Below are 13,081 nucleotides of genomic sequence, written 5' to 3' on the forward strand. Positions count from 1 at the left end.
ATTATCCTTCATCGATACATGCATGAGTTCATTACCAACCAGTGAATTGTTATCAGCCATAAGTGTGTTTTCTAAGCAAACGTAGAGTTTTAGCCACAACAAAATGTCCTTTAAGAGTCAGTATTCCTTCAATCGATTCCTTGTAAAAAATGTAAAAAGTTACATTTCATCAGTTTATCAAATCCTACATGCAGTCTCAGGCAGAGCTGTTGTCTTCTGATGTGTGTCCATCCTTCTGAGAGAGGGCTGTGCACGAGGCTTTAAAGTCTAGAGCATCCAAAAATAACTTCAAATGAAAGTTCACCCACCAGTATTGTCATCGTCTCTGAGATCCTGCGTGTCTTTGATTGGCTGTTTACAGTTTGAGGGACAATTTACTGCAAACTTTAAAGTGAGCCGATTTTCCTTGAACTTTATTTAAAATGTAAATAAAATTATTATTATTATTGTTATTAATGGGAAGGCAGCTGCATGTTTTGCATGCAGAGGCCAAACCCCAGTTGCAGGGTGAACCAGTGGAATGCTTGTGCTGTAGTAATGGAGAGGGTGTGACAGGAATGGCAGCCAATGTAAAAACTGAGGCCATCAGTCATGAAAGACACTGAGCTGACTTTTTGTGGCGACCCCAAATAGGGAAACGCTGAAAGAACAAGTGACAAACGTATACATACATATATGTTATGAAACGGGATAGACTGGTGACCTGTCCAGGGTGTACTCTGCCCTCACCCAGTGTGAGTTTGGATTGGCTCCTCAATTGTAATATAAAACTGGGTAAAGATGACAAGAATATCAGACATGAATAGTAAGAAACTATCTGATATGAATGTAAGAGCAAATTAAATATAGCATGTAGTTGTGTAGAAGCATTCTTTTATAAAAAAAAAAAAATGCTTATGCACAAAAAAATTTTGTTATTGTTAACAACGTGTAAATAAATTCCTTATTATGTAATTATTCGTGTTACACATCTCTGTTCCAGACGATTTGATGCGCATCTAGATACACAAGTTATGATAATATTCAAACACAATATGTTATGGAGGACACCAGCAGGGCTTTGAGCCGGAGGTGTGGTTTACGTTCCCAGGCTCAAGAGGAGGTTGTTCCTGATTTAGTTGGTTTTTGGTTGAGAATTAAAAAGTTGGAAACTTGCCTTTGTCTCCGGGTTTTTCCTCATCGTGCCACATTGGTGGCCCCGAATTGGATATGTTTGGAGCAGATGAAGAGTGTGACTCCACTTTGGCCATAAACAACTTACAACTGTAGCTGTAACCAACTTACAGCCGGCCCTTCTCACCGCAGCTATGAAGCTACCCAGCTTCATGTTTCCAGCATGTTGAGGCGCTGTTCCACCTGCGTGGTATCACCATGGACGACTACAAGTACTTTTTGGTCATTGCTGTGCTGGACCAGCAGTCCACACGCCGGGTCATGCAGCTGTTCGCACCCCCTCACGATACAGAAGATCCGTCGCCCTCAAACAGCTTCTTTTCAGCCGGTACAGCCTATCTGCCTCGGCGAGGGTAGATAGGATCCTTTCCCTACCCGGATTGGGCGATTGGCTCTGGCTAACTCCCCATGTCTGGCTGCTGGTGCTTGCCGAGGTTTGGCTGAAGCCGATCGGGTTGTGCTAGCTACCAGACAGTTCGCTGTCCAGTTCGTCAAATCGGAGCCCTTGCCGATGGTGTCGGTGGATGCGGATCCTGCTGTGGTGGATGGAGTGACTGCCCAGAGACGGCGCGGAAATGACGTCTGCTTTTTCCACCAGCAGTTCGGTAGCAAGGCTGGGCGCTGGTGGACGTAGCGGGCTGCTCATCATCAAGGAAGTCAGGAAGACGGTTACTGGTGGACTACGGCTCGCAAAACAGCCTCCTCCCTCCAGCTAGCAGAGACAGGTCCATCAAAGGCAGCGGCACGCTACTGACTGCGGCATTTGGCACGAGGTTGGTGACTGTTTGTTTGACGGGCACCATTTTGAGTGGGACTTTTTTGTGGCCTCCATTACTGTTCCCATTATCGGCACAGATTTTTTGTGTGCAAATGGTCTGCTTGTCAATGTTGCAATCCACTGTTTAATTGATCCTGTGTCCTTTGCCACTTTTCCGTACGAGACAGGATGAGCCAGGCCGATAACAATAATAATTTTCAGCGTCAGGTGATGCTTTTCAATGCTTGCTAGCAGACTTTCCTTCGCAAACTACCGCTGCCTTTTCCGCCGTTGTCACAAAACATGGTGTATAACATTTCATTCCCACTGTTGGACCGCCGGTGACGTGCGTGGCATCTCGACATGGTAAAATTGGCCATGGCTAAAGAGGAGTTTGCTTCTATGGAGCGTCTTGTAATACTGAGGCGTTCAAACAATCGGTGGGCTTTGCCACTTTACATGGTGCCTCAGGCAGATGGGTCACTGCCGTACAGTGACTTTCGTCGGTTTAACAACGTGACTGACAATGATCGCTATCCTATCCTCCACATACAGGACTTCACTACGCACCTGGTGGGTACCACTATTTTCTCAAAGGTGGACCTGGTGAGGGGATATCAACAGGTTCCTGTGCGTGCCGTGGTGATTGCATTCCGACTTTTTGAGTTCATTCACATTCCTTTTGGCTTGAAGGGGGCAGCACGGGACAGCCGTGAAGACATTGGAGGAGTTCTTGGGCTTGGTGAATTTCTATAATCGTTTCCTCCCTCATGCTTCCCACCTCCTTCAGCCACTGTACGGAGCCCTGTGGCTTAAGAAGGCAAATGACCCTGTCAACTGGACTTCTGAATGTGTCCAGGCCTTTGAAGGAGCTAAGAATGCCCTCACTAAGGCTGCCTTTCTCGCCTATCCCTAACCCGCTGGACCCATAGCTTTAACGACTGACGCGTCGGACATAGCTGTGGGGGCAGTGGTTGAGCAGCATGTTGCAAATGCGTGGCAGCCACTTGCATGTCTCAGCCGAAAACTGTCAAATAGCAAGGGCAAGTACGTCATTTTTGACCGGTAGCTGTTGGCACTGCACCTGGCAACATGTCATTCTGCTTCCTGCTGGAAGGTCGCTCCTTCACGGCTTGTGTGTATCATAAACCACTGACTGACTGACTCGTCAGCAGCGCCATCTAGCGGTCATCTCTGAGTTCACAACGGACATTCAGCATGTGGCCAGGAAGTTAAACCCTGTTGCTGATTGTCTGTGTCCTGTGCACCTGGGGGTGGATTTCTCTGCTTTAGCTGCCAACCAGCCTGGAGACTCGGATGTCCTCGGCCTTAGAACAATGGACACCAGTCTCAAACTAGAGGATACGGTGATGCAGGAAGGCAGCCCCGCCTTTCCGTGCGCTGTCTCCATTGGCACCATCAAGTTTTCGAGTCGATGCACTCCCTCTCACACCCTGAAGTTCGAGCATTGGTGAAGTTGGTCAGTTCCAAGTTCATCTGGCCTGGCCTCCGTAAAGATGTCAAGGCATGGGTGTCTGCATTTGTGGCATGCCAGGGTGCTAAGGTCCACCAGCACACTAAGTTGCCCCTCAAACCGTTTCCCATCCTGGTTAGACACTTCGACCACGTGCATGTGGACCTCCTTTGCAGGGTTTACAGACGTTCCTACAATGGTGGATGAGACCACCAGGTGGCCAGAGGTCGTTCCTCTGTCCTCCACAACATCCTTGGACATCACACTGTCCTCCTGGGTCGCCCGTTTTGGTACTCCGTCAGATGTCACCTCGGACCCAGGCCCCCAGTTTGTGTCAGAGCTGTGGTCAGCACTTTTGCAATCATTTGGTGTGCAGGTGCACCGCACTACCGCGTACCACCCTCAGGCCAATGGTTTGTGTGAGCGATTTCACCTGTCATGAAAGTCAGGGCTGCGTGCTGCACTCTCAGATGGTAACTGGGTGGACCGTTTACCTTGGGTTATGCTCAGGTTGCATTCGGCACCTAAGGAGGACCTTGATGCTTCACCTGCTGAGCTGGTTCTTGGCCAGCCACTCCTCATCCCTGGGGAATTTTGCCTGGGGGCTCCGTTCCTCGGCCTCGTCCAGTCATTTATCTTATTTTAGTCAGACAGCAGTCGTGTACTTGGCCTCATTCACCACTGTTTTCCGCGGTCGTTTGTGCCTGCAGAGCTCATGTTGGCTCGGTTTGTTTTTGGAAGACATGATTCTAACCCCCATAAGATGGCACTTTTTGGGTTCTTGAGACGGGTTCTAAGAGTTTTGTGCTGAACATGGGTGGGTATAGGTGTGAGTTTGTTACACTTGATAGCCTTAAACCAGCGCACTTAGTGGCAGACGAAGTTGTGTTTCCGGCCCAGGTTCCCCGTCGGGGTCGCCCTCCTTCCAGGCCCCCAGCAGTACCTTCACAGGTTCAGCATTCTACTTCTCAGCCAGCATTGAACTGTTTTTCTCCTGCAGTTTTGGCTGGGACAAGGTGCAGCCCTAATGGCAAGTTGCTCAAGCCCTGAGTGAGAGACTGATTTTTTTTTCCAAGAGTCCCCTCTGGGTATTCAGGGTAGAGGACTGTGTCATGGACACCAGGGGCTCAAGAGTAAAGTTGTCCCTTTTTCAGTTGGTGGAGGATTAAATAAGTTAAAGCTCTCCTGGTTTTTCCTCCTCCTGCCACAATATTTTCAATACAGAACGAGTAGATAAGATTCGATTCTACTGTTAACATCGGTTGATGTAGATGTAGACATTAATCATATATTATAAAATAAAGAAGCCAATTCTATACAAGTAACATTCTTACTGTATTTTCAAATATGTAGAAGACCACATATCCCCAAGCATTGTTGCTGTATAGCACTGGCAAAAATAAAATTCAAAAAAGAACAACAAAATCATGTCAATATATTTATTTTTAGATCCCATTGCAACGACAAGTATTACAGAGTCACTGTTTTGTTGGCTGAAAACATAAGACATCCCTGAAACAACTAGTCAGTGACTTTCAGTGGAATTCTCTCTCTCATTATTTCATTCTTTCATTTTAAGAACATATATCATGAACATCATCACAATTAGTCATTCATTTTTTTCCTCGCACCATTTGATCACCAAATATCACACCATAGCTGTAAGAAGTCATTGTTTACTCCAACAACTGCTTGCCAATATCTTCAGAGGAATTTTTTTCACCTGACTGTGATGCACAAGAAGTCTGTCACATCAAAGAAGAGAGGCCCAAAGTAAGATAAATGTTAAAATGCAGGTACTCATCCATTTTGACTGATACTGTGGTTTTGTTAAAGAAAACCTAGAGGCCCACTGGCTCATTGTTTTTGAGGACCAGCTCATTAAGATCACATCGACATGCTCTGACTCGGACACACACACTGACTTTGATTTATCAATTCAGATTTCCTTTATACAACCCAAAAGAGAGATAACTTTTCAGTGCATGAAAGAAAATCTCATCTCTGAGGCCATAAATGAGAGGGCTCAGACATCTTGGTGTAAGATAAAATACTATATAGTTGAAGTATCTCACATTATAAAATACAACAAAATCAATATGAAACAATGCAGATTCAATGAAGGGACACCACAGCTGGATGACACAGAGCAGCAGCTGGAAACCATGAAGAGCCACTGTCCTGAGCCCTTTCCTTGATGACTGCTTATCCTCTCCTGATGCAGCTTTGGCCACTTTCATTATTTTAACATAGGAAAAAGCAAGTATGATGCACATGACCAAAAACTGTAATTGATATATAGCTGACCTCAGATGTTGCTGAACATAACTGATACTTGGTGTAAAATTTTAGGGATGCAGATCCAAAGAAAGTGGAGAAAATAAAAATAGAGGGCACAGAGCTGAGAGCATGAATGATGAGGATACAGTTAATAGTATTACGTGTGGAGCAGAGCTCTCCATGATGCAGCGGCATACAAACAGCCACATAACGCTCCAGAGTCATTGCTGTCAGAGTGACTGGTGTGACTGTAGTATACAGAAACACCACCATAGAGATAATGATGCACAACCAAACATGAATGGGGATATTAAACTGGGTCAAAATAGCAAGGACATCAGAAAGGAATAACACCAAACTATCAGATAGTAATGTAACAGCAAATAAGATGTAGCGTGTTGTTGTGTAGAAACACTCTTTTTGAAAAAAGGTTATGATGAGCAACAAGTTGATAGAGAGAAAAATTATAACCAGCAGCTGCACAACTGTTACCAGGTCATTCATCAGCAGGTACAAAGGTTCATTACCAACCAGTGAACTGTTATCAGCCATAAGTGTGTTTTCTAAGCAAACGTAGAGTTTTAGCCACAACAAAATGTCCTTTAAAGAGTCAGTATTCCTTCAAGTGTTTCCTTGTAGAAAGTGTAAAAAGTTCAATTTCATCAGTTTATCAAATCCTACATGCAGTCTCAGGCAGAGCTGTTAGTCTTCTGATGTGTGTCCATCCTTCTGAGAGAGGGCTGTGCACGAGGCTTTAAAGTCTAGAGCATCCAAAAATAACTTCAAATGAAAGTTCACCCACCAGTATTGTCATCGTCTCTTAGATCTTGCGTGTCTTTGTTTGGCTGTTTACAGTTTGATGGACAATTTACTGCAAACTTTAAAGTGAGCTGATTTTCCTTGAACTTTATTTAAAATGTAAATAAAACTATTATTATTGTTATTAATGGGAAGGCAGCTGCATGTTTTGCATGCAGAGGCCAAACCCCAGTTGCAGGGTGAACCAGTGGAATGCTTGTGCTGTAGTAATGGAGAGGGTGTGACAGGAATGGCAGCCAATGTAAAAACTGAGGCCATCAGTCATGAAAGACACTGAGCTGACTTTTTGTGGCGACCCCAAATAGGGAAATGCTGAAAGAACAAGTGACAAACATATACATACATATATGTTATGAACCGAGATAGACTGGTGACCTGTCCAGGGTGTACTCCGCCCTCACCCAGTGTGAGTTTGGATTGGCTCCTCAATTGTAATATAAAACTGGGTAAAGATGACAAGAATATCAGACATGAATAGTAAGAAACTATCTGATATGAATGTAAGAGCAAATTAAATATAGCATGTAGTTGTGTAGAAGCACTCTTTAGTAAAAAAAGGTTATGGTGAAGAAAAAATGATCTGCCATCTTTGTATTTTCTAAGAAACGGGAGCTTCAGTCACTGCAACAAGTCCTGTAAACTGTAAAAATGTGTTCTTTACACAATTTGATTACTGTCCAATTTTAAGTACCCTTTAAAGTGATATGAAGTTGGATTGTTAGTTTTCCCAAATCCTGTTTCTCCACTCCAGCGACTAAAGTTGTCAGCTGAGCTCTAAACCAGGGCCGTGCATGATGATGACTTTATAGACTGCACGTACAACAGTTGGAAACAACGCTGCCGTGACCTCCTGAGTTTAGGTTGTTATTCATCCCAGGTTTTTGTGAGTTAACGGTGACCCTGACCTGTGACTGCGAGAGTATAATCAGTTCAAATAAAAAACACTTAATTTTTGAGTAATAATCTATGTTTTTGTTCAATTTAAAGAGATTACCTCAAAGTATTAATGAGATATTGTGTTAACAAGACCTGGTGGTGATTTTTCACTGTGCCAACTTGTTGCTCATCATGAACCTTTTTCAAAAAGAGTGTTTCTACACAAAAACACGTTACGTCAGTTATGTGCAGTGGAGCTGTTTACGAGTGGTGGTGTCCAGTTGATGGAAAACTACAGGCCATAGAAGAATATCCTGTCGTAGAGATGAAGAAGGAGTTGAAGCCTTTTCATGGCCTGCTCAGTTGCTGTGGCCACAGTTGTGGTACCTGTGACTGCACTGCTAGATGCTTTGGGAGGCAGGTCTTGGATGTAGTCATTAATCTGCTTGTAGAGGGGCTTGGACCCTCCCCATTATCAAGCAGAGATCCCTGATGTTGTGACCAGATAATATGAGTGAGTCACAAACAACACGTGGCCAGAGACAGGGCGCAACAATAAATGCTGATGACGACAGTGCAGTGTGGAGTGAGTTTGACTTGATGTTGTGTTTAGATGCGCTACTGTTGATGAAGTTTTTTCTCAAGCAATGAAAAACCACGTCTGCATTAGTTCATTTACACAAAGTGCTAGTTGAAAACGTTTCCAGTGCATTCATTTACTGAAACTTTAATTTCATTGAACCTTACTGCAGATAACAGCTGTAAATCACTTCATGAGGAACTTGGGCTTCATTTTCCGTATATGTATTGTGTGTGTGAATATTTGAACAATGAATGATATCATTGTAATTATCCCTCACAGAATTGTAGCTGCTTTGTGTGATCAGTAATATCAGGGACTGTGGACTCTTGTAGCATATAACAGCATGCCATGGCAGATAACACTTCACTGGCTGGTGAATTTCTGCAGCGACAGATTAATGAGCAGGTCTTGATTGTTCAGGTCCTGGTAATAATTTTTCTCTGCATCAACTTGTTGCTCATCATAATCTTTTTTCAAAAAGAGCATTTCTACACAACTGCACGTTACATCTTATTTGCTGTTGCATTGGTGGCAGATAGTTTTGTGTTATTCATTTCTGATGTGCTGCTCATCTTCAGCTATTTTCGTTTTACCATGCAAATTTGGTTGTGTGTCATTATCTCTGTTTTGATTTTAATGTACAGCGTAGTCACACCAGTGACTCTGACAGCAATGACTCTGGAGCGTTATGTGGCTGTTTGTATGCCGCTGCGTCACGGAGAGATCTGCTCCACACGCAGCACTGTGCACTGTATCCTCATCATTCATGGCATCAGCTCTTTGCCCTGTATTGTTATTCTCTCAATGTTTTTTGTGTCAGCATCTCTCACTCTCTATAAGAAATCTAAGATATGTTCATTAGAAATGTTCAGTCTTTATTTGTGGCATGATCATGTCAGGTCAGCTGTTCAACTGCTCTTCTTCCTGATCATGTGCATCATCATAGTTTTCTCCTATGTTAAAATAATGAAAGTGGCCAAAACTGCATCAGGAGAGGATAAACAGTCATCAAACAAAGGACTTAAGACAGTGGCTCTTCATGGTTTCCAGCTGCTGCTCTGTCTCATCCAGCTGTTATGTCCATTTGTAGAGAGCTGGATGTTTCATATTGATTTCAGATTATTTGTTCAAGTCAGATACTTTAATTATGTAACGTTTTATCTAGCACCAAGATGTCTGAATCCTCTCATATATGGCCTCAGAGATGAAGCTTTTTCTCAAGCAATGAAAAACTATGTCTGCATTAGTTCATTTAAAAGAAATGCTAGCTGAGAAATTATGCAAATATCAGTTTTAAATCACTCTGTGAGGAACATCCAATATTTATTGTGTGCGTGACTATTTGAAAGGAACAATGAATGATATCACTGTAACTGTCCCTCGCAGAATAGTGGAGTTCCTTTGTGTGATCAGTAATATCAGGGACTGTGGTCTCTTGTAGCATTTTAATCTGGCAACAATTAGGAAGGACTGACTTCTGAAAAGAGAGACTGTGTTTCAGTAAAGATTGCTTTGTCTCAAAGGTATCCTCCGTTTCATTAGAGTTCATTTGTTATTTAGAAATGTTATGTTTTTTGTGTTTTGCAAAACTCATATATATCTTTGCATGCTGTTGAAGCTCTAATCCTAACCCAGTGAGACCACCCTGCCTGCAGCACTCACCCCTCTCTGCAGTGAGTGAGGGAGCATCACATAACCCTGAATGTCCCTCCACATCTTTGACTAAGCTGCAGCCCATCATCTGTCTATACGACCAAAGAAATGAAAGAAGAAAAAGACAAAACCACCTCTAGCCTTTAGATTATATTTTTATATTCATTGTTGTGACGGTTTTATTAAAATTCGGTGGTGTTTGTAATGTTCATGATGATCAGGTGATGCTTTGTTCGTTCTTTTTGGAAAATTAAATCTCTCTTAAATGACTAATCAGCCTGCGATGCAGATTGTGGACAAGGAAGGAATAGGACAGCTGCCTCGGGCTGAGGGGTGCAGACTGTACGCTACCAGGCCGAGGCTTAAGGTCAGGCCTGAACAGCCAGAGTATGATCGAGTCACAAACAACACCTTGCCAGTGAGAGGGAGCAGCAGTCAGTGCTGATGACGACAGTGCAGTGGGGGGTGAGTTAGACTTAATGGTGTGTTGGGATGGACTACTCTTTAAAATCATTTGACACAGCTCTTTCTCAGAGGGCAGCACAGCGCTCAGCAGAAGGTATTTATAAGAACCTGAAGGGTTTGAACTGCTGGATTCAGAGAAGTTGGACAGTGAGCTTAACTATTATCATTTGGTAAAAAGAATGGCACTTGATTTGACTTTTGACAGCACCCAGAAAACTTGGTTTAGCTCATAAGAGCCATGACAGATAACACTTCACTGGCTGGTGAATTTCTGCAGCGACAGATTAATGAGCAGGTCTTGATTGTTCAGGTCCTGGTAATAATTTTTCTCTGCATCAACTTGTTGCTCATCAGAATTTTTTTTTCAAAAACAGTGATGCTGACTTATTTGCTGTTACATTGGTGGCAGATAGTTCTGTACACAGTGTACAGTCTGTAAACAGAGGAGGCTGGCTCCCTGGTACAATTCTCACATTCCTACCTTAAAGCAGACATCATGGAAATTAGAAAGAATTTGGTGTTCCAGTAACTCGGAAGAGTTTCACAGAGCCTGAAAAGAAAGCTTAAAAACATATAAATAAGCTCTCCACAGTGCTAGAAGTTCATATTACTCAGCACTAATAGAAGAAAACAAACAAACAAAAAAAAAAAAAAACAGGTTTCTCTTCAGCACTGTAGGTCTACAGACCCATATTGAACCTTCTGTTCATCTATAAAATCATTTAGAAAGCGGTAGCAAACCAATTACATGACCATCTGCATAGGAACGGCTCGCTTGAAGAGTTAGTCAGGATTTAGAGCCCATAACAGCACAGAAACCTTTTGTCCCACCTGGTAAGGAGGGGGGTCTGGGAGCGACAGCGATTGGCAGCTGTTGAATACCGTTCTGCTGCCTAAAGGAGTGAGGACCTGGCCTGGGTCCAGTTTTTGTGGCAGCGGCAGATGAATGCCTCCACGAATAGACAGAAAGTCTCTTTTTCCTGGGTCGGAAATATTGGAAACAATGAAACCCAGAAGACGGACTGGCGGATGCTCCAACAAGGCGACAGAACTCCCTCCAGAACAGTGAGGTGAACTGGGGCCCTCGTTCCGACACCCTGTCAGTAGGAAGGCCATGTAGTCAGAACACGTGTTGAAGGACCAGTTCAGCAGTCTTTAGCTGACAGGAGTTTGGGGAGGGGAATGAAGTGAGAAATCTTGCTGAATCGGTCTACAACAGTCAGGATGGTGGTGTGATCTCCAGACCGTTGTAGCCCGGTGACAAAGTCCAATGAGATGTGAGACCATTTTCGATGCGGGACAGGCAGAGGTTGTAGGTGGCCTGCAGGAGCCCGGCGGGGGACCTTGTGCTGGTTACAGACCAGGCAGGCATTGACGACGTCTCTGGTGTTGTCCTACAGAGTGGGTCACCAGAATCGTCTTTGCAGAAACTCAATAGTGCGTTGGATCCCAGGATGGCAGGTGAGCTTGGAGTTGTGGGCCCATTGCAGAACCTCTGACCTCAGTTCCTGAAGGCCGAACAGCTGATGCTGGGGACTGGAACTGGGTCCCGGCTGGTCCTGCAGGGCAAACCGTTCCTCCATTTGCCAGGTGAGTGAGGCCATCAGGCAGGAACTGGGAAGGATGGTGTCCATTCCCCCAGTGTTCTCTTCCTCGACCAGGAACTGGCATGACAGAGCGTCGGGCTTGACATTATGGCAGCCTGGACGGTACGAGAGTGAAAAGTTAAACCTGGTGGAAAGACAGCCCACCTGGCCTGTCGAGAGTTAAGTCTCTTTGCTGAGCGAATTTATTCCACGTTTTTATGATCTGTCCAAACAAGGAAAGGGGACTTGGTCACCTCCAGCCAGTGGCACCATTCTTCCAGCACCAGTTTCACAGCCGACAGTTCTTGGTTCCTGATCTCGTAATTCCTCTCTGCTGGGGACACACGCCTGGAGAAGAAAGCACGGGTGAAGCTTCTGGTCCTCAGCAGAGCGTTGGGAAAGGACGACACCCCCCCCTACATCCAAAGCGTCCACCTCCACAACGAACTGTCTCTCGGGGTCGGGAACCAGGAGAATGGGGGCTGAGCTGAACCGTCCCATCATATGTTGTAGCGCTTCCTGTGAAGCTTGAGACCACCGAAAGGTTACCTTGGAGGAGGTGAGGGTGGTGAGCAGTGCAGCCACAGTGTATCCCCGGATGAATGTTTGGTAAAAATTGGCGAACCCCAGAAAGCGTTGCAACGGTTTACAGGATTCAGGGACGGGCCAGGAGACGACAGCAGAGACCTTGGCGGGGTCCATCTCCATGCAGTTCAGGAAAATTAAATATCCCAGGAAAGAAACAGAGGGGACATGGAACTCGTACTTCTCTGCCTTGACAAACAGGAAGTTCGTCTCCCTTGCAAATCTGGACCAAATGATAGGCATTGTGGAGATCCAGCTTGGTGTAGATGTTGGCCCCCTGCAGTAACTTGAAAGCTGTGGCAATAAGGGGGAGAGGGTAACGGTTTTTAAATGTGATCTCATTCAATCCTCTGTAGTCGATGCAGGGCCTCAAGGAGCCGTCCCGCTTGCAGACGAAGAACAACCCTGCTCCAGCAAGTGATGAGGACGGATGGATATTCCCAGCAGCCAGGGTGTCGCTGATGTAAGTCTCCATGGCCTCTCTTTCAGCTGCAGACAGGGAGTAGAGCCGGCCCTTGGGGGTGTGGTACCGGGAAGAAGTTCAATGGCTCAGTCATGCGGCCGATGCGGGGGCAAGGAGATGGCCATCGCCTTGCTGAACACCTCTTGAAAACTCATGGTAGTCTGCAGGTACCTTGGAAAGGTCAGAGGTCAAACAGGTTATGACGGTTGGTGTAGGGGCAGTAGGTTGGACCCCGTAGACCAGCCTAGATTTTAGGACGTGGAAACAGACTGTCTCTTGGTGGTTGCCGGACAGGAGCATGGGAATAGCTTTGGTCTGATGGGTGACAGTCCCCAGGAGGTGCACTGCCTGGCACTGGACGAGACGG

General features: G+C 45.0%; 1 protein-coding gene across 1 annotated transcript; it reads left to right on the plus strand.

Moving 5' to 3' along the window:
• The first annotated feature begins 8,310 nt into the window (after positions 1-8,310).
• On the plus strand, positions 8,311-9,234 carry LOC115053152 (odorant receptor 131-2-like). The gene has a single exon (XM_029517718.1). It carries the CDS (start codon positions 8,311-8,313, stop codon positions 9,232-9,234), a length of 924 nt encoding a protein of 307 aa, XP_029373578.1.
• Positions 9,235-13,081: the final 3,847 nt, after the last annotated feature.

The sequence above is a fragment of the Echeneis naucrates genome, chromosome 13, assembly GCF_900963305.1.
Source record: "Echeneis naucrates chromosome 13, fEcheNa1.1, whole genome shotgun sequence".
Lineage (NCBI taxonomy): Eukaryota > Metazoa > Chordata > Actinopteri > Carangiformes > Echeneidae > Echeneis > Echeneis naucrates.

Bases quoted from the DNA above. Each gene is read 5' to 3' on its own strand.
- LOC115053152 (XM_029517718.1), top strand. From the start codon at position 8,311: ATGGCAGATAACACTTCACTGGCTGGTGAATTTCTGCAGCGACAGATT.